Source organism: Rhyacophila brunnea, unplaced genomic scaffold (assembly GCF_057557595.1).
Source record: "Rhyacophila brunnea isolate RB1 unplaced genomic scaffold, BYU_Rbru_1.0 scaffold_3, whole genome shotgun sequence".
Classification (NCBI taxonomy): domain Eukaryota; kingdom Metazoa; phylum Arthropoda; class Insecta; order Trichoptera; family Rhyacophilidae; genus Rhyacophila; species Rhyacophila brunnea.
The window spans coordinates 41,565,651-41,589,679 of NW_028232965.1; the positions used below are offsets into that span (position 1 = coordinate 41,565,651).

General features: G+C 31.9%; 1 protein-coding gene across 3 annotated transcripts in view; it reads right to left on the reverse strand.

The window, feature by feature from the left end:
* Window positions 1-24,029, reverse strand: part of Pde11 (Phosphodiesterase 11) — a 455,350-nt gene that overhangs the window by 94,170 nt on the left and 337,151 nt on the right. For all 3 annotated transcript variants that reach the window (XM_085953413.1, XM_085953414.1, XM_085953412.1), the window contains 2 exons: window positions 5,760-5,952; window positions 562-678 (listed from right to left, as the gene is read on the reverse strand). In XM_085953413.1, coding sequence (XP_085809539.1) covers window positions 562-678; window positions 5,760-5,917 — 275 coding nt within the window. In that variant the 5' untranslated portion in view covers window positions 5,918-5,952. The remainder of the gene's footprint in view (window positions 1-561; window positions 679-5,759; window positions 5,953-24,029) is intronic.

Genomic DNA, 24,029 nt, shown 5'->3' on the forward strand with positions numbered 1-24,029 from the left:
TTTGCTCGAATAGTAAAAAAGTCGCTTGCGGCGCTATTTTAGTTCAGGAATTATTAATAATTAAAATATTTCTTTGTACGATGCAATTTTTAACTGTGTGCCAATACTCGACAATATTAAAAATACAAAAAATCGCTAAAAATACACACTAATTTTACCGCGTACACCATGGAAAACGCTACTGTAGCGCGTCACACTGCCTTTACCTTTAGTGATAGGTAGGGAGCCCCGCTAAACATCCTAGCCTGGGGGCCTGCTTCAGGATGTGGGGGCCATGATTGAAATAATAATAGTACGTACATATTTGATGTACGAGTAGATATAACTTGTGAATGGAGGTTATTTTCTATTTGAATCCCAAAATCAGGGTTAAAATATTATTCTAATGAAAAATATGAGTTTTTCTCAAATTTATCATAATAATATACTCGTACTATCACAGAATCTATTTGCAGTAGGATTCATATTAATAATTATACCGACATTGTCTCTTGCCCTCAGTAAACATTGATTATAATATATAATTAATTTCATAGATTAATAAAATGATGTGTGTGTTACCTGACGGGGGTGGTGGCGCCGGAGTTGGTTCTGGAGGGGGAGGGGTGCTGGCCGTCCCCCGCCGGGGGTGTGGCGTGCGACACTAACCAAGCGTCGACCACGTGGCGGGTGGCTTTCCTGCAATGAAAACAAACAATTTTATCAGTGCTCGAAATGGAAAAGTTTACGAACCGGAGCGCTCAACAATTTTCTGAAGATGTTTACATTGTTACCTTAATTTTATGTGTATTTTATAAAAATAATTGTGTTAGATTTTCTATTATATGGCCTATCTAACTCAGATGGTTAAAATATTTTTTCCACGAGACGGAACGATAATTTTACCAATTTCACGAACCGGAACAGTGTTCCGGTGCGCTCTCGTCCATTTCGAGCCCTGAATTTTATAACTAATTTTATACACAATATTATACACAAACAGTTGATATTGATACAATACGTAATAAGGTACAAGCAGAAGCTGTATTGACGATGGGGCAGTGGCGAAGGGTGACTTTTGGAACGAGGTAGGCTGTGGATATCAAAGAAAAGACAATATGATATTATTTCTCTACTTATTCGATGAAATTTCAATACCTCACTCACTGGCGATATAAAATTGAGCGATTAGTTTAAATAACGTATTTTTCTAAACATTTTATACAATATCCAAAATCATTAGATTAATCAAAGATATTTTTTATTTTTAAAAACAATCTATGTTCATTTAAGTATATTATGTTATTGAATGCCATAGAAATATTTTTTTTTAATTATCTAATTATTAATTATTTAATAATATATTATACGCAAATATTTCAGGCTTACTAGCGCCTATGCCCTATCGTTTTGTGTAGACTGGTAAAGACATCCTGAGGTCACGTGACATAAAGTTCATAAAAAAAGCATTACTATTCACGGTAAATAATTAGACAAATTTGTTGCTGTTGCATATTTTTTAAACCTTTTTTTATTATACATTCCTTCTTTCCTAGATATACGACGATTTATGTCGTTTGCAAATTAAATTATTTTTATAAATTAAAGTGATTATATTATAAGTAGGTACCTACGTTGATATGACATTAAAAGATATTTTTCTTAAGAAGGTAGGCTTTAATAATAATCGCCTAGTATGAGTCTACGCCACTGCAATGTGGTGGATTGAATGTATCCCATTCTTTTATCCCCTCAGTATTATCAATAAATACATTATTCTTATATCGTTTCTGTTCTGGCAGAACACACTAACTGGAGAATACTAGTTTTGAGTAATTTGACTTTGAAGTTGTTAAAATGTTTGAAATGGTCTATCATGTGAGTTTATTAAGTAATCGTAAAAAGGATGACTTTAAAATAAAGACTGTTTATTTAGAAGGTTTCCAGACGGTAAAGTTTGAAATAAGGAACATTTTGGTATAACTAACTCAATATGTCATTTTTTCGAATTAGTGTCTTCTGCCAGAACAGTGACGATATTATGATATTGACCAGTTCATACCAAGCTTGTAGTTTACAGGTTAATAATACCTAAGAATTATATCAATTAATTAATTTGATATTATCAATGTTACTGTATCAGAGTGCGCAATATAAGGTTATATTATATAATATATACAGTTATGAGTACGTCGATATGTTATGTATTATTAGAGTGCGTACTAAGTAAGCAGATTTCCCAGAAAACTTCAATAGAAAAATAATTTAGACGCAAGACCGAAAATACCCACGAGTGCTTTTAATAATATACCTACTCGGAATAAAACTTATTCGTATACAATATTTTATACAAACAGCCTTCAAATATTAATAAAGAATGCTAGCGAAATATTATTAAAAACGGGAATTATTTTGAGAGTAAGAAATCAAAATGAACGCGAACTGAAATTGAAATCCGTCAACGGGCGGGGGTTGAAGCGGTAACGTAAATTTAATGTTTTTTTTACCATTTACGAATACACGGTTATCATTCAAAGAAAACAAAAACGAAGTTATTAATACATTCTCTTTATATTTTTACTTTAATATACTGAGGAAAAATAATCATTCCAATTTATCATTTCGAAAAGTTTCTTAGATATGATTAATAATAAGTTTAATAATAGGGAGCTCATAATATTAATATGAATAATTTATTACCTTCTCATAAAAAAATGATTGATATAAGCCAGTGACATCCCTAGGTTTTTACATTTTCTACTTAGGGCAGTATTTTTACGCAGAATTAAAATGCGACGGTCAATGTTTAGTCAATTCAATATTAATTTATTTCATACTTTTTATTATTAATTTCTTCTTAGCTACCTTTATTAAACGGACAAATCGCATAATAACCTTGCAATTTTGAATATGAGTATTTATTATGTTTATAGTAGGCAAATATTTTCAGCGTCGCAGGCGAAAACACATTCCTTCTTCAACACCTGTATAATTGTCATTCTATCCCTTTTTGGCCATCTCTTAGAGTCTACAGTCATTAAGAAACTCACGAGCTGTCTACCTAAATAGGACGATTCTGATGTTAACACAATACAATTATTAGTATTATTACAAACGCTAAAGAAAACCTTCTCTAATAGTCAGAGCCCAAGAAAAAAGTGAAGCCGAAAAAAAGTTATTTCGCAACGCAAATTCATGTAAAGCAAACACACTATTATCGTCCGCATCTGTCAAACCTTGCGAGTATTTATTTAAACACGGTTTTAGATTCATTCAAATTATTAAATGTGCAAATATTGTCTCGATTAAAGTGACTACATTGACCATTTCGAAAACAGAACATATTTTATTGTACTGGAACCCGCTATAATGAAAAATGCATTTTAAAGAATTATGTAGTAGGTACCGTCGTCAATTTATTTTTGTATACTAGTCAAACAGTCAAATGTACTGGACCATCACAAATCTGGTCAGGTGCCTCGATGTACTTTCTAATTCTTAATGACAGAAAAATCAATGTACACAAACTAACCGATAGAAAACAATAATGAATTATCTAAAAAAATATTTAAAAAAACTAAATTTATATTTTACAGCTTGACAGATAACAGTTATTTTTTTTATTTTTAATAAAACCCAAAACACTAAGCAAAATATTTACGTACATCACAGATAAAATATTCAGTATTTTCCGTAAATTAAAATAAATCATAATATATTATGCTCACTTGTCTTATCACAATTTATGTGTTTTAATTATCAAAAAAAGTAAATCCCAAATAGGTATATTAAAAAATAAATTTCTTGTAAACAAATTGCCAATCCGTTCGTGCCTTTTACTTTTCAATAATTAATATAGATTATAGAATAAAATACAATGACAAACGCATAAACTTAAAGGATCAGTATAATGGAAAATAACTAAAATTTAATATTATCATCAAATAAGTAACAATTAAATTTTAATACCGGTTATACCCAATATTTTTGAGCGATGGGTCACGTTAGAACAGCATTGAAAGCGAATTGAAAAAGATACATAATTTTTTTTTAATAGGTACCTATATATTATATTATACAACTAAATGCTGTTGTAATGAGATAAAACTTTTTTACACGAATAAATTAAACAAATACGAGTATGTCACAATAATTGAAACATAAATATTTTCTTGTGGTGAATTATTACGTTATTCTCCCCGAATCCAATCAACAAAATACTGATTTTTGGTCAAAGCGTCGGCGCGCCATTTGGTACCCCTGGCTACATACTAACATTAGTTAGGTACATTGATAACTTCATTATAATTTTAACGGGATTAACAAAAGCCGTGATCTACTGAGCGTTGAGTTCAATTTATTCAAAGTGGACCTCGTAATACATAAATGCATTCAGATGCAGCTGCATACATAATTAACATCGTCATATTATGTGCAACGAAGAAGTAATTATAATGTCATGAGTGTTCAAATTGCAAATGTCGATAGCCCGAGGCAAAGGCGCCTAGCTTTGAGAAAATGGTGACATAAATGACACCGTTTATAATTAATATTGTAGTTAGTTCAATATTCAATGCTTAAGCGACAAAGTTTGACAAAGAATCCATAAAATGGCAAATATGAGTAACTATTACGATTTATATGGAAATCCTTATTATGTGAGTGGTACAATATATCTATGTCCCTGTTGGTAACATACCTTATTTTAATCTATACATTGAACATGTTATATGGTATAGTTTTGGTTTTAGTAACAAGATTAAGATACTTGATTTTTTTAAATAGAAAATACATAATTTTGAATGCATATTATTACGTACGAAATATCCTATTTTTTTTTGACCGAATGGGACACAAACTATAAATTTAACCTTCCAGGAAAGGCAAGTGTTCTATCCTTTAATATTTAGTTATAGATTCATCTATGATTTATGCGAATTGTTTCTAATAACTACGCCAATATGAGGTATCTAATTCAAATTCCGCCATTGGGAAGGCGATCGAATTTATAGTAATTAAAGATAAATGAGAATAATAAGAACTTAACAACGGTAACCATCGTCTTTCCGACCATGTCCGATCCTAATAGGATCATATGGGCCTCCACAGAGTAGAGGTTTGTATTAACAGATTTTGTTTTTTACGAGGAATGGATGTCAGCCACTTGCTCAACTTATTAGGTCCATACCCTGACTCACACACAAATTGAAAAACAATGTGTACTTGCCAGACCCAGGATTCGAACCTGAGACCCACGGCGTGATAGTCCAACGCTTAAGCCGCGCGGCCACTGTGGGTACAATTAGTTATGGTTAAATCTGCCCCTGAATTGTATTATTGACAGTCTTCTACTTGATGCGAGAAATGATTTTTTAAATTTTATATACTGATGATTTAAGGATGCTGGATTCTTTTCTTAGGTTAGTAATTCTACCAATTTATTTTGGATCCATGCTTTTGGTCAAACGTATATTTAAAAAAAAACAGCTTGTGATTTTTGACAGACGCAGGGGGTTCATATTCATACCCATGAGCTCCGTATTGTCCATTTGAAGAACAAACTTTTTAATACATCAAGGTAGGACATACATTAAATAATTACCGCGAAAAAAAAGTGCAGTAGCCGTACGTTTTTTTTCTGAAGATACATGCGGAAAAATTAAACTCATGAATCATTTGACACGAGTTGGTAGACATAGCTACGCAGGTTACGTTATGCGCGGGTGCAGAGACTATAGAGTGAAAAAAGAAACATTCGCTCTAGGTATGTCAAATATTACCTGAGGAAGTAGTCGTGCACGAAGTCCTGGTGCTCGTCGAGCCAAGCCTCGGTGCGCGCGCACTCGGCGTCGTAGCGGCAGCCCCCGGCGGCGGAGGCACCGCGGCGGCTGGCCCCGCCACTTCCGGTGCCCCCTGCCCCTCCCCCGCCCCGCGGCATGCCCGCACCCTGCTCGATGCTGTGCACCTGCAGGCCTGGAACAAAGAAGATAAATAATAATTAGCACATGAATTAGGAAACGATTCTTCATAAAGTTCTTATATAAAATTCTACAGAATATATATTTTTATTGTCATACTATTATCAGTCCTGGGTTACTGGTCCTGAGACATTCCTCGTGATACACCGGAATAAGACCGGGTGTGGTTTGGTGTTAGGTACAATTTTACAGTATTATCAATACTACATCTTGTTTCGACTAATATTATATTATAATATATATTCGACACCTACGGTGGCCGCGCGGCTTAAGCGTTGGACTATCATGCCGTGGGTCTCAGGTTAGAATCCCAGGTCTGACAAGTACACATATTGTTTTTCAATTTGTGTGTGAGTCAGGGTATGGACCTAATAGGTTGAGCAAGTGGCTGACATCCATTTGTCGTAAAAAAAAAAATATGTTAATACAAACCTCTACACTGTGGAGGCCCATATGATCCTATTAGGATCGGACATGGTCGTCAAAAATGTATTTACATTTTGTAAAATGTAATACTATTAAGTATGTAAACGAAAATCCAAAAAAAACATATTGATGATCCGATATTGCAATACATGGCGTATTATTGAAATTAATTATTTATAAAACTATCAATAATATATATCTTATTTGTGATTTATCAATGAAATCTTTATCGATAAATTATAAATATTTTAATGGACTATGGGCTCGTGGCGTTCCACGAAACCAGTTAAAGTAGGTATGAAGACACATTTAGGTGACATACAAATTTTAAACTTAACGTTTATAACATAAGAGTTGATACCAGTGTTGCCATCTTTTTCTATACTGATTATAGTACAAAGGCGTAAAAGTTATAGTATTTCTGAAAATATATATAGTACCTACGGGAACATTTTTCGTCATGAATCCTTTAATATTATAGTATTTTGGTATATTTGGTGTAAAATTGTAGTATTTTACATTTTTCGGGGAATTAAAATTATAGTATTGTACTATAATTATAGTACGGTTGGCATCACTGCTTGATACCAAAAAAAGATCGAAAAGGGTAAGATTGGTGTAACTCTACGACTACAATTTAAACTTCCAATTCCAGTCAATATTCTTTTAAATAACTATTTCCTTATATAATTAGTTTGTAGCTAATTAATAGGTTGACAAATTGTGAATTCAGAAAGTATCTGGTTTTTATTAATGTATATATTGAAATTGATGTAATGATCGCATCCTTTGACATACTAAGGTAAATAATTTATAGAGCTTCTTTGTGACAGAAACTATTTTTAGAATGACTTTCTGACTACCCACCGTTTTAGTAGTTATATATTAAATTCTTTAACAAGTTCAAAGTCAACGTAGACTAATATCGTTTGAATGCACGTTGGAAAAATCCCTCTGATGTAAATATATCACAGGGATTTTTCAAAGCAGGCGAATGATATGATGAAAGTTTGTATGGTTTTCAAGAGAGTAATAAAATAGATAGCGTAACGTGAAACTTTTATAGATTCTCCTTCAGAAAGTCTTTAAAAAACGAAGATATTATTTTAGAAAAGAAATTTTGTCATGTTAAATTATATTTATAGCCGATATAATCTTTTATTTGGTTGCTTTACAGTATATTCATCTGAAGTACGTACCAATATCATAAAAAGTATGAGAAAAAAATTAATCACCCAAAATTCATTCAAAGACCTAAGAGGTGACTTTTGATATTTTGCTATGTGACTCGGGTGGGTTGGAACCATGGAACTGTTAAAAGTTGGAAGGTTGACAGCATGGCCCCCACAAGGGTGGGTGACAGGTCTCTAGCCTAGGGGTCCGGCGTGGCGGGTCGATCAGATATGTGAGATAAAAACACATCACAAATTTGCTCTAATAGTAAAAAAGTCGCATGCGACGCTATTTCACGCGGATATTAACATTTAAAAACTTAAATTGTAAGATGGAATTTTTGATTGTTTTGCGTTGGACAACTTTATAATTCATGTAGATACCTGTATCAAAACCACAAAAAATCGCTAAATATACACCGAAAGCCCTTATTTTTACCTATAACACAATTTTGAAAACACTTCTGTTGAGCGTCACACATGCCATTAAACTTAGTGGTGGGTAGGGGGGGCGCCAAAGATCACGGAGGGGGCCGCTTTAGAATGTGGGGGCGTGGTCAACAGTTTAGAGATACTGGTAATGATTGGCAATGCAAACGGAAACAGAGGAAGAACACCTGTAGGTACGATAGACCGATCAAATCAAACATTTGACAGAATCTCTTCACTAGTGTCGGAAATCCAATTCGCTGGAGGACAACAGGATACGATTCTCACTAATTTAATAATAAAAACATCAAATATATGACATTTTTATAATTGCGAATAATTTAAATGTATATTATTTTTGTTCAATTGATTCAAGGTTGTCTTTTAATATTTTTTCCAAACATGTACGTTTCTGAGTTATGTTATGCACCAGGTGACTTCTTCAAAGAAAACAATTATTTACACTTGTCTAGAGAGATATGTGTTTGGTTTATGAAACAGTTAACGAAATCTCGCTGTCTTATGAGATCCATGTATTATTCTATTACGAATAAGTGCCCCAATAAATAATGCACGGTAGCAAGTGCTAATGTATGTAAGTTTCCATCGCGCGATATCTTGGTTCGGTTCAAAGCGTACAACAACAGATCGCGAATAACGTTTCACAGCTGTCGCCCCCTTCCCACAAAAAAAGGTTCTTTAAAGTCATCTTTTGGGAGAGAGGTGTAAGAAGAGACATAAATTCAGAAGGGAAAAGATTTGTTAGAAATTTCCGTCTGGGAATCTTACACTAATACATTTTCCGAGAGGCAATTTTTTACGTCTGTCAGCAAATAAAACAAGAGACACCGCCCATTTACTGTGAACATTTTTTTGAAACAGACTTAATTGAAGGGAATTATGTGTGACGCGGTTTGGTTGACAAGACACCGGTACCAAACGATTATAATTTTTTTACAGTCACTCAGTAGGAATAATAGTAAGTATATTTTTTAATTAACTATTTTTTTTATTCAACGAATAATTCGCAAGATTTAAAAATGTAACATTCTAATTATTGAACATACATAATTAGTTAGTAGTTAAAGTAATACCTACTTTGATTTAAAATACAAAAGCCGATCGCCAATAGTAGCTCAACTTGGACAACGCTTCAAAGAATATTAAGAATCATTAGTTAAAATTTGTCGCAATTAAGTATGGCGCCTTTGGCATAGTGGTGTATGTGCATGGGCGCGAAACCCGAGAGATGCAGGTTCGATTCCTGAGGGGTATCTTCCTTTTTTCAAAAGGATTTTTTCTATTGGTTATAATATATTTTTTCAGAAGTGTTCTCAAAATTATGTAAGTATGTTCAATAGTATATTTTTTTATAAAACACAACAATATACAATTAGTTGATTATTGTTAGAGAATTTCGATATGAAAGCGAAAAGATAACGGTAGTTTTATATAAATCATAGCGCCCGGATTATGATGGTTGTGAGTTTAAGTCCCTTTCGATGCACTTTTCTAATATTATGTGTGTTTATGATGTGAAATCAATAAATGCAATTATTACCAGAGACCTTGCAAAACGACATATTTGTCCGAAATTAAATTAGGTACCTACAGCGCGAGAAACCGTGCAACGTCTATATGATTTCAATGGTGACAAGTCTTTTATAAAATAAAATAAAAATATGTTTATTAATTCCTTATCCCCCCTGGCCTGAAACATATTACAAACGACACATCATTAATCCCTGGAAATCCAAAATGCTTCATCACAATATGCAGTGTTGGTTTTAGGTACGTGGAGGCCCGAGACTGCGACGGGTTTGGAGGTCCCCTTGCGAACGACACTTGACGACTTGATTGAGAGTTTATGACAGTTGGATTCAATTATTTATAATCGTTCGTAGATTGACAGTTAGCTTTTAAAACTTGATCAATTTCGAACATCGTATTATGTAACGTGTGGGCAATGACATTATTAATGGACAACGCACTCAGTACAGTAGCTAGCAAGTAAATTCGCGCATAGCGACATTCGCACATGTATAGGTAGACGTCACGCAATTTCCATTATGCGATATCACGCATCGAGAATTTATAGCAATATCACCTTTATTGTGATGGCGTTAGAACAGTGTTTCTAGTGTCAATGTTTATTTGAGCGAACCCGTTCGAACCGAACCATTCGGCAGACCCGACAAAGAGCATCGGGAATTTATAGCAATAACACCTTTATTGTAATGGCGTTAGAACAGATTATGCCATTCGGCAGACCCGACAAAAAAGTGAGTGTCATTTTTTTGTCTAGATGCTTCGTCCATATTAATGTCATTGCGTGTAGGTATTTGAATTTGTTAAGCGTACCTGTTTGGTATACGGTTTTTTCGGTTACGAATCGTTTATTGCATTATACAGGCTGTCTTTCCCAATGTAAGACATACTTCAAATATTACAAAATCTGATTCCATTGAAGTTTACGGTACAAAGAATTTATTTTTAATACGATACAGTAAACACACATTGTTTTCCATTTCAAATAATGAAAATGCCTTTCCATATAATTTTTCGACTATTTGACGAAATGAAATGATTTTTCCATGGCTAGAAATGCTTCTCGTAAATAGAATCGTCTTAAATATAGATCAAAACCAGCGTGACTATAGTACATAGTAGGTACAATAAAAAATACCTTTTGTACTTACCTAAGTATCTGAAGATCTACATAAAAATTTATACGTATATTTACTATTCACTGAATTGATATGTTTATTGCATATTTCTAGACATTTGAGAAAGTTGTGATGTCGGATATTAAATGTATTGTGAATTCGACAAAAATAATAATAAGATAATAAATAATAGCAATGATAATAAAATAATCTATTGACGCTACGGGAGAGTTTTTTTCTCAAACCTAACTTAACTATCTACTGTAAATTATCCTTCATGGTCATTATCTGAAATTTGGATTAAGAGAATTGAATTTGACTGCATTACCCTGTACTAATGTAATATTGTAAAACTATTATCCTGTATCTATTATAGGCAGGGGCGGCTCTACCTCAAGGGTTCGTAAGGACCACCCCCACATCATTAACATGTCAAAAATACACCCGATAGTTTTATCATTACCATAAAATACCTACTTAATTATATGATTAAAATGAACTATTTAATTTATTTTATCCATATAAATCCATCGCAATTTAAAATAAAATAGCATATTGAGGATTGTGCGGTATTAAAATAATTAATTACATTAAATATTATGCCCTATTTCACGGTGACACCTATGTATAAATTAAGAAAACTCATTCAGTTTCATCCCGTCGCCGCGGTACAAATCTCGTTTTATAAAGGATGTGAATGCGTTAGCGTTAGTATACGCATACTGGGGAGCAAATGAAATAACCCCTAGCTAGGTGAATAAAAACGCTCGCCGAAGAATTACTTATTTCCTCATTAATAAAGTAGCTTGGTATATAATGTATAATATGATAAAGTAGGTAGGTATGTATATTTAGTAGTTAATGGCTAAACCCTACCACCTAGAAAGTCATCTAGCCGTCACTGATTATAGTTATACAGAAATATTTATTTGAAACTAAATGCATGTCCATATCGTAAAAAATTCGCGCGTTCATTAAAACAAGATTTTCTACGAAATCTCGTTTCGCTATTTTCGGTGAACAAGTAAATATGTACGTATGTTCATATTGCTTGTTTGTCTGTGTATTTGCATATTGTGTTTTCCATCCGCGACGTCGCAAAAAAACCATGGGAATTTGTGTAAAATATGAAATATTTATATGGATTTGTTTATTTATTTACCGGGAGGGTGTATGTAAGTTTTTAATTAGTTACTCAATTCAATATACATATTTATACCCAATGCAATAACCCAACCTAAATAAATATCCAACCCAATTTAATACTAATAAATAATTTCTGTTTTTGTAAAAAATATTGAATAAAATTAAATCACCGGCAAAGTGAGTTGGAGAGTTGTTTATATTGTCATAATAGGTTTGTCAGCGATGGCAGTACTGGGTGAAGTTAGCTAAATAAAAGTTTTTTTGAATTTGTTTTGTTTATCGAATGAATGGATGGTTTACAAAGTACAGCGTGTGAATTGGCCGAGATCTTACCGATGTCCGTCGATGACCGTCGGAACGCAGTTATCGAAGCTTGTTTTTCAAGTGCCATGTCGCCGACCTTGGGGGTTTGACCTGTTCAATCCTGATATTTAAGGGATTTTTAAGTTTATATAGTAGAATAATTTTTGTTTATTTATTCAAAAATTATAACCGATTTTATTCTATTACTTTTTTGACATTATTATTGATCGGTTAGCAACATAATACAAATACCCTTTTTGACGTCGGTAAAAATTATCATAATAACATGGTAAAGCAGTTAAAAAGTAAGCGGCACCTTACAATCTGCTAACGGCTAATGAATGTAATTTTATATATATAAAAATAAAACCTTTACCAATCACATAACATCACGTAAGTGTTAAAAGCAGATGAATCGTGATTTTCTAAAAGGTTTCAGTGGGCTTGCGCAATATCTACTTGTGAGAATAAACCGCTCTGAATGAAGAGATAAAAGAACCTCTGCGGAGCTTTTATTGCTTCGACAGCATTCCGCAAGGAAACCCGTAAAAACGTAAAAGCTCGTTCACTGCCGAAGAGGGTTTATAAATAAATAGAGAAATGCACATGCCACTCATTGTTAACGATAATATTCGTATAGACATAGGCCCGTTTCAGACGGGACACCGGTGTCGCGCTCGTATATAATAAGGAGGCCTTTGTATTCAAATACAGGGGCTTTTGTATTATGTCTATAAACGCCCCAGAGCTAATGAGTCAACGCGTGTCCGGTACACTTTTCCGTCGGCCACTACATTCTCAAACCGCCGATACACTTGTTTTTATTACCGCAGCCAGTTTTATTTTCTAATTTATAACGCGAAATTATGCGTTGACTCATTAGCTCTGGGGCGTTCATAAACATAATACAAAGGCCCCTTTATTCGAATACAAAAGCCTCCTATATTATTTATCGAACGCGACACCGGTGTCTCACCTGAAACGGGCCATAGACGTGCTATCAGGTAATTACTTCAAACATTAATATGCACGTTTAAAAAAAAGATTATTTTTTTCGGTTAGGTACATGTTCAAACACGCGCATTAACATGTTCTTACTCCCTACTTCAGTTTTAGTTTGTCAATTTATGGCTACGGCCGTATGTTGTAGCTTAACCACTGGGGAATGCCAAAAGAAATGGCGTATTTCAAAAAAACACTACCTTATTCTTAGGGCAATAATTATTATAAAGCAATCATTATTCGTAAAATGTTCATCACACTTGAATGGTCAAAGACATAGCTTATAATTAGTATCTTTAGAATTATCTTCAAATGTGTTAATCTTGTCCATTTTTTGAATAATAAAATGCCTAATTCTTGTCAAATTTGGGATCAGAGAGATTATCAATATAATTTCTTATCGCAAATATTTCACTATAATAATGTCGACATAAATTATACTGATGGTTTTATAAATGCGTTTGAAAATTAATAAATGTAAAAAATTGCACTAAAAAACCACTGCACATTTATGTACTGAAATATGACTATATTCTAAAACATTTGAGCGAGAGGTCTAAAAGAATACTATTTTATGTAATGAATTAATAAAAAATGTTTAAAATAAATATAAAGGATAATAAGGCTTCAAAATTATATAAATAGATTATCTACAACGTTTAAGAAATGTCCAGGATCATGCTTTGAAAATAGAATAAAAGCTACATTTTGACCCACGCTGAGCATGTCCCCCATTAATAATGTCTATTTGGATATTCGTTAAGATTAAGTACTTAAGTAATATAAGTAACAAACAACTTTTCGAAATGTTTAGTCAGGTATAAATTTATTTCATTTTCATTTCCACATCACTTTGTGATTAATGATAGTTTTTTTAATTGTTTTTACTTCTTCATATGTTTATCTGTGTGGGGCAAGGTATTATTTAACAGTTTACCGTAGGTACTTCACTTCTCGCATATAGATAATAAATAATATATGGCAATGAGGACTGGAATACAATACAAAATCCAATTAAATTTAAAGATATCTGTACAATCGTCTACGTTTAATAAAAAAGCATTTTCATTTAATATTTAATTAAGGCTGTAAAATTAAGTGCATACTTGGAGTCTGTCTGGAATGGTTTATTGATTGAAGAGTGCCGTAAAAGAATCCATATTACATTAAAAGTTGCACTCGTCTTTTTATTTTCCCATAATAAGCGCACTTGGAACGAGTTATTCGATTGAAGCTTTCAAATGAAGAAAAAATAATGCGTCTGAGTAGACGTTATTTTAACTAACAATATTGAACAAAACGATCAAATTGATATCTAATAATATTTTCATAACTGTAAAATAAAATCACTCAACTTTCAATATTATCCTGCGATATTATTATTTTACTTAGTTACATTCGTGAATTCATTTTTTTAGGAGGCGGAGTTTACATTAAAATGATTTGATTCAGTTTATTTTAAATTATCAAATTAAAGACGATTGTATTAGATTTATTATTTTAAATATAATATAGTATATCTCTAAAATATGTCTTATAAGAGTTCTGCAGTTATTTGGCTACTTACTGAAAAAACTTAGTGCAAAAAAAGTTATAAAGCATATACTCTAACCTTCTATACTTCTAAAATAACATACAACACTGTCGATTGAGGATACTCGACGGAAATTGAATTTAAATTCTAATAAATATTGTGTACGTAGAAATACTTAATTAAATTATTATATTGTTAATAGTATTCTCAAAGCGAATTTGAGCAATTATTAAATTTACTTTGGTTAATGCTGCAATCGATGAAATCAGTTTGGGATAATATTATAATCTACGGATTAATAAATTTCGATGTGTATTAGAACATTATTTGAACTGATATACTGATACACTAGAATTTAGATTCTAGGTGCATAGAAAATAAATTCAAATAATTACAACATAAAAAGAACTTTTTATATACAGCGTTTTTAAATTTTCCGTTGAATCATAATATAAACTTGACATGACTACCTTAAACGATCAAAAAAAATGTACTTGATAGAAATACTGAATAATGAAATGTCATTTCATATTGATTTCCATAGTAACGCACGTATATATTATTTATAATAATTTAGTTGCAAGGACCCCCTAGCAACCAATAATGGTATCGAAATAACTTTTCATACAAAACAGAATTAACTAAAAATGAATTCAATCCAACATAAAGATGGCTAAAAGTATTAAAAAATGCATTGGCATCGTGTTCTGATATATTCTAAAAGTTTCAAATGTCTAGCTAGTCGGGAAGTTAGTTAAAAATCGATTGCAAGATTTGTACCGGACAAACAACCACCGGACAAATAAGAATACGAACTAAAAAAAACGTTGTAAAATACACATTTCTTCGGTAGGATATTATCTTTAATTGAAGTCTAAAACTAGATCAAATTATAAAAATATTAAAGTTTATACAAGAATTGTCTTCAGTCATAATCCAAGTATTTGATATTCATCTGAAATATAACAATGGAAATGTTTTAGTTGTCAATCGATTAATCAATGCAAAGATTTTTACGAATTTTCGGCTGATTATTTAATAAATTTTACAATGTATATTTTTGACCTTGGGAAATAAAATAAAGCCATGGAATAAAAATATAAATCAGTCAGAAATAAAAGACGTCGTGCCTCATATTTTAAGATAATGAAGGATTTAATAGAATATTGCAAGAAAATAATACAGTCTCGCAGTAAAAATGTATGCCCAAACACTATAATCACAAAAAGAAAATCAGAATTTTTGGCAACGATTTTATTCTTTTGTCATGGGAATTGAATTCGTTCCAAGTGATTTTGTGATTTGTAGGGTCAAAACAGAGGCAGAAGAAAATAAAATAACCAAATCAAGGACATTTTAAAACCAATATTATTCAATTCATTGCCATCCTAGTTCCAAATACAATCTCGATGAAAAACATCCACTCTAGGCAAAGGATTGTTTTAATTCAATAAGATATTATTATAATAACGCGTTCAGCGTTATTTTTCTATTCTTTTTATGCGCCGTCCTCAGAATAAGATTTCTCAGCTTACAAAACCTATTCTTTGGTGTTATTCTTTATTTGTTGTTGTTATGTACCTATTTATATTTTTCAGATGACATTCACATCTTTTCGCACATGCACAACTCAATTTTTTGCACATGCGGACCACTGAAAATAGGAGAAACATTTTGCGGACCGCTAACACAGAAATAAAAAAAATATTATAAATGTAGTAACGTATAATGTTGACTGATCGCGGTTGATTTTATCACATTAATATCACATAAGCATTAATCCATTTTAAGAACAAAAACACAATGCAAATGCATGGTTTTGAAGATTTTATTGGAGTTTTAGCATAGGCATTTGGACGCCAAAAATTCGCTGACCACCAGAAAATGTCTGCGAACCACTGTAAATCCAGACTTTATAATATGTAGGAACCTATATGAAACGATTACGATCAATATGTGATAATTTTCATTTAATCAAGTAGAGTCGAAAACATACATCATTTTTGTTGCTTCATTGAGTGCACGTGAAAATGAAAAATTAATAAACATTGAATATGAGAATCAAAATATTTTATTTTAAAAATTTAAAATAATAAATTCATATTAAGGAATATGTTACTTTGCTGTATGTATTTAATAATATTATTTTTTACTTATGGAAAATGACATACATATTGAGTGCTAGGATTTCGCGGACTTAAGCTATTCACGTTCGTATCGCCTTAAAATGGCAATTTGTACACAGCCATAAAAAATAATAACCACAAAGGCTTGAGTATAATTTCGCGATTCTTGAAGAGACACTCAGTACGTATTTCAGTACCTATCTTTTTGGCAATCTTTTTAAAAAATTGTTTCTTTATTTTTTGTGACAAATGACAGAAATCAATCTCTGGAATAAAACGAAACCAGCAATGTAGCCGAAGGAATTGCGCAGGGGAAAAAGAGAAAGCCTCGTATTAAATTACAACATCGCAATTTTCGCGAAAAACGTATTAAAAGAAAATTTAACAGATTGTCGGCGGAAAATTGCGACGCGGAAGAGGAATTGATAAGAATCTACGATCGAGTGACACATTTTCGCGGCCCGACATAAGTTCTGGACTATAAAGCATCATTATAAAATAATCATCAATATTAAACCAAGAAAGAATATGGAAATATCCCTGTATTTCTTAGATAAAATAAAACTAAAAAATGACACAATACAATGATTCGAAATTAATATACAGTACATCTTTGTTTATTGAATTAATTTTCCACTGTGTCATGATTTGTGTAATGTTTTTTTGTTGTTATTTGCTAGATGTATTTAATTTTAATGATGTACAACTGTCAAAATTTCAAAATAAGTGATAGACTAAGGCATTAAGAATGTAAAACAACCCATACTAAATACATCCTCGTTCTAGATGAATGTTGTTTCTTTTCCTATTGCATTTAATTAGTTTCTGTTAAATATGACGTAAGATAGTGACATCTGTAGTAAATTCAGAATTTGATTAAATTTTAGATCAATAAAATCATTAACATATTTTTGTATGGTGCAGCTGTTCGTCCATAAATTTTAAAATAGGTATCTAGGTAACAAAAGTACGTATGGGTTGGTACACTGAGATGGTGAAGACCATTGGCAATTTAAAGGTTATAGAAATATGTCAACATACATAGAGCTCAAGTGAAGTTAATATATGGTTTGTGAAAATAGTTACTAACTTTATTAAAGGAATTACCTCTGTTTGCTCAGTCTTGGAGATTAATCTATTAAAGTGAACTGATATTATTATTAAGGAATTTATTGACTTAGCTCACATTCTATTAAACATATTGATAAGTCTAAAGTTAGGTACTATTAAGATCTATTTGGCAGACTAAAAGTTTTTGCAAAACCAGAATACCTGTGATTGCTGTTGGCCGTCAATTGAAAAAAGATATACGATACCTAATAATTTTTACACGATTTAAGAATTAATACCCCCGTCGCCATCACGAAACAAATTACCGTAATTACCGTAACCAAACAAACAAATTGACGTATTTACACCTCGACGTTCGCTCTCCGAATGCCAGCGAGTCCAAAATTTCGTCGCGCCTATAGTTGAAAATTATTTGCCGTTTCACTGATGTATCGTCTTAATAACAATAATGTATCCGTTCGTTTTAATCATACATGGAAGATTAAATTATTTTGAAGCGGAAAAATCGTACTAGGCAGATACCAGAAAAAAAGGGATTAGCGAGTAGTGTTATTTCAATAAGTAATATTGCCTATCATTATTTATTTCAGGTATATAATTAATTGTTCTTTCACGACACTGAGAGAACGGATCGGGCGTCGAGATGTTGGGCAAGGGGGGGAAAAGGTAGGTAAAATAAAAATGATATATGAGCTTCTTAAGGACGAGGAGTTGTAACAGAAGCCGGGAGTGCGAATTTAAATAATGTACACAAAGTGGTCTGGCAAGAGACTCTCGGGAGCTGTTATCGTTGCAGGACGAAACACTTATCGGATACATTTATTATGAGGGTTGTTTATGGTCGACATTGTTAACAAATTATATCTAATATGTATTATTTAATTTTCGAAGAATACAATACACCATTTTCTATATGTATTTGGCAGTGGCGAAGGGTGGAGGTAGGTTGTTGAGATCCTACATGAATAGTGCACACTAAACTTTATCAGTCATACATATTTGTTGTCATCGAACTAAGAGTACAATTTACAGATGGTGTTGTATAGTTTTTAAAATTAAATTAAACCCTGCCTAAGCCAAAACACAATAGTTTTGGTATATTTTGGGCTATACGACAAAATTGTGCATACTTTTTCATTCATACTTATTGTTTTCGCTGGATTAAGAATACATATTACACATATTATTGGGTAATTTTATAAAATTCATTAAGCCCTGCCTAAACCAAACAACAATAAATAAAAAATATTATTCTATCTACAAAATATTCAAAGCTATGTATGGTTTAATTGCATAATTTTAGATATTTTATTGATAAGACGAGTGTTTTTTTGACTATTATCTATTTTGGCTTGGTTTTCTCAGGGTTTAATTTAATTTTAAAAACTAATCTGTGTCTTTTTTAAATAAAAACAAATACGCATGACTCATAAAGTGTCGAATGCACCATTTATGGCGGGTCTTAACAGCCTACCTCCACCCTTCGCCACTGCTATCTACCTATATTGCATGAGCATTTTAGTTATATCATAAGATCGCACCTAAATCGGATAACAGTATGCACAAGTTTGGTACAGTTGACAGTTTCATATTATAGTGGTTCTCTTATAAACCAACTTATAATACTAACGAGGAAATGGAAAACAGCATCCTATCACTTGCTATTTGAGTCACACCATGTCCACGGCGAAATGACAGCAGAAAATAATTGGCATGAGCTCGGAAAACTGGACATTACTCTATGAAATGTGTTTTTCCATATATATGTATAATGCAATAAGTGACGAGACAATTTGGATAAGCAGATACAATGCTGACATATACAGTATGTGTGAAAAGTTCAGTACAGTTCAATCAATGGAGAATGGAAGTCTGCGCTGGCTAGTTCATGTGTATCATATGAACGATGGTTAAAGAGAATGACGTTCAGAAATCCAGTTCAAGTCACAGGTGAAAATACAGGTCGAAAATTCGCTACTGATGAACTTACGTATGCATGGAGTATCGAATTGGAATGTTAGCATATTGGATAGGACCAGGCGGGCAAAGTTGTTGGAGGAGCCCATTGCCTATACGGGCTGTCGCTCTTCTGTTGATGATGATAACAATTAAATCTACACTTCATTGGGTCCAAATATTCCAGCTAAAGTAGATATTTATAGATACATATAGTATATTGAAGATTAATTTGGAATTGACTGACTGATAAAACAATAATAAATATAGATGGAATCTAAAATAGACATCTTTCTTTAATTTAAATTCATCTTTTACGAAAATAAAAAATAGAAATATTCAAGCAGAAGAATCGCTTAAAAATTAATAAAGAGCAATCATTTTTTGTGTCAAGACTGTGAAAAAAATAATGAACAACCGCGTAATATAAATATTCAATGAACGAATATTAATTAAATAAACAATACAATTGTTTGTGGTACCTACGGCAGTGTTGCCAACCATGACTGAAAAAAAATGTCATATACAGTAATTAGATAAACTAGGCAGAAAAAGATACTAGATTGTTCAAAATAAAAAAAAATGTCTAGCTAGAAACTAGTAAGTATGTAGTTCAAAAAATTAATAATTATAAATATTGTTATTATGAGAATAAAGGTCAAAGAAAAAATATTACGAAGCTAATAAATAAGTCATGCAGCTAAAAGTCAATGCAGGTACGAAATTACGATGTTTGCTATATTAATTTTATTGGTAAGATAGGTATATGGTACAAAAAGCCACCGTGTTGATTTTCATGTTTTAGGTTTTTTCCTAAAACATTTTAAGTAGTGTTAAAAAACGTTAGATTTAAAGCCATACGTCAGAAGCATATTTGTAAAGCAATATGCCAATTCAAAAATGTTAGATCTCGCAAAAAAAAACAACAAGTTGGCAAAACTCGCAAGATAGTTAAATAAAACTGTTGTATAGCCACAAAAGCGATAATACGTTGATATATTAAATCAAGCCGGGCTTTTGCGTGTAAGTTCGACGCATGTGTTTCAAAACGCACCCGTATATTTTAATGCGTGCATTCATATAGAGTGACTGTCGTCTCTATTAGATAAATAAGCCACAAAACTGGTGACGAAAACCTCACAATTTTTATAGCACAGTGGTGAACCATTATTAATTTACTTAATTTATTCGATAAATAATGATTGAACCAAAGAAATTGGATAATGATTATTCTATTATATTCTATTATTATGACTTCTTGATTCGTGGCCCAAAGACGTTAAAAGGATCATATTATTACGTGTGCATGCAGGAAATTTGAACACCCCGTTTCTAACTTATCGTAAGGTAAAAATAATTTTTCTTGAAATGCCGTTTGCCTACTGAAGAAAGACAGAAATTCGTGTATGTCTTTCTTTAGTAGGCATAGGCTCTCGTTTGATGTATCTGATGCCACCCGAAATTCTACAATGCTGTATAAATAAACATTACATATTTATTCGGAATCAACATTCCATCTCAATTAATTCAAAGCTAATAAACTGCACCTTACGTTACGTTATGAACTGCTGTGACGACTTTTAGAATTAACAGTAAAATAAATGAATGATAGATTTCCGAAAGTTTCAAAGAAATTCCATTAAACACGCCAGATTAAAGCATTCAAGTCCAATAAAATTTGATGGGATTAAAATAAAGTGTAGCTCACGGTTGGTATGAAATATTCAATTACTTTCAAAAAGTTTTCTCTCTCATCAAATAAATCTAAACGCCAATCAGGGCGGGGAGAAAAAATAACGAAAAAAATGAAACGAGCGACATCCAATAAAAGTGTGCTTCAGTTTTTTTCACATGAATTAATTTTTCAATAATCATTCGTTCGCATAAAAGGACTTCGATTTTTTTTATTAAAAAAAAATAAACATTCGATATCAACGATTATAGTAAATACAGCTAGACTACAAAAACTAAAAAAGTAAAAATGAATTTGTTTTGTAAAAAAATTATTGATGGTATTGCTTTGGTAGTTAGGCCCCACGGTGGTGTGTTGTAGTGTAGAAGGTATTTGGAGGCCGTGAATGCGGGTGCGATCCTGCGCCAGACAAAAATATAATACGTTTGTTTTCTCAACATGTTTTTGATCTAGAGCAGTGGTCTCCAAATTTTTTTATACTAGGGCCACATTGATAATTTTTCGAAGACGGGTGGATTATTATCTGACTCTTAGTATGATTAAAAAATATATAGGTGAATAAGAAATATTTTTATAATTTTTATAATTATAATAATGATGTCTTTTACGTTTTGTTTTGTTGTATAAGTATATGAATGTAAGACCGTATGTGTTTTTACCATTGATATATAACATCAATGGTTTTTACCAACAAGTAAAAACAAGGAGAAGTGAAATTATATTTTTACTTTTAGGATATGTACGTCCATAATGTGGAGATACTTATCCTCTTTACGAGGGTTGGTTGTTATCGATTTGATGAATTGATTTAGCTATTACACATATTCAAATACGTACATTTAACAAAGCCGCATGATTCAAACGTGCGGCGATGCTAAAGTTTGCACAAAGGTAGGGGCTTGAAAATATTATGTAGATACCATGTTCAAAAAAATCTTCTTTTGTAGATATATAGCATAATATCATGGCATTGAAGCAAAAAGATTTCTGGTCTACTGGTTAAGTCGACTACAAGTGACTACGCATAGCAGGTTAATTTTAAGAGAACTTGATATTCTATTAGGTATAATTTTTGATTGACCCAATTAGTTAATTACATACATATAATATGCTTTAGGTTATATAAACAAGGCGACATAGTTCAAACCAGAACGTGAGCGGTCATTTTGTTTTCGGGGCTGCCAATAAAAGAAGAAAATAATAATATTGTTACCAATACGCCAAACATAAAATCGTTCGGTTCGAAAATCTAACTGGTTAAAAAATATTAATAATCAAACTGCTTCGATCGAGTCCTCATTTCTATATTCAAAATTCTTCTACGAATTAATTTCGTCTATCTATATATTATCAGGTCAACTTAATAAAGGTGAACTTGTAACAGAAAATAATACATAAGCTTAAATTATATTTCTTGTCTTGTAAAATTGAGTTTAACAATGTCGCGTGGAAATGTTAGGATTTTCATTTGACGGTGACCGAATTTCCCGCAGAAGAATTGTAACAATAATAACAGTGAGAGGTCGCCCACTTCACGTCACCTTTGGGAGGTCGCCAGATGTCCTTATTGTTTGATGCTATTACAACTAGTTTATGAAACAGTTATTATATTGCTCTGGATTTAATACAATTTTCTTTTCGCACAAACGCTATAACGAGACTCTATTTCATTACGACATACTTTCTGGGCGTTCGTTTTGCGCAAGAAGTCAGAAAACATACTTTTCCGATAAATTCTTTCATTCAACAGGGTTTATCTAACCATATGTATGTGAGATATGTTATGATTATATATCTATCTAATCATGCACTGGTATTATGAAAGAAGATAATACCTATATCTTGTGTTTTTATTTAATAATTATAAAATAATACCATTTTCAATTTATTTGTCGTCATTTGACGTACTTTCACGTTAGGGTATAAAGTGAGAATGGGAGGAAAAATCTATATTTTGTACCGCGCAGACAATGCTATAATTACCTATATAAGAATCAGGAGATAATTAAAAAAAAATGCTATAGGTAGAGTATATAATGCTTCATAACTTTGCACTCTGGCTCTAGGAAGAAAATGATATAATATTTTCTAAGACTATTTTTTTACATAAATATTATTATTATCTATTTATTTATTAATTACTTATCATTGATCTAATTTTATGCGAGGTAATCAGGTAAAGAGGCGTATCAGTATAGTAAAAAGTGCAAAAAAAAGTGCAAAGCTATAAAACGTATACACCTCACATACAAAAAAATTAATATGGCATTATATTAAAAAAAAAAAAAAAACAGGTTTAGGACGATTCGGCACCGGGACAACTGTGAGCCACGCAATCGAATGAAATTCGAAAATAAATAGACGTTCGTGAATTATAGGTAACTTTTAAAATTTTATTATTTTTGTTTATATTATTATTTAATACTTGGTGAAAATTTAAATATGAACACGTAAATAATGATTTAAATATGAATATGTTTAAGTTCCAACGTGAAGACAGTTCTTTTATTTTTATATAAAGCCCCAGGCATGATAATTCTCAATCCGC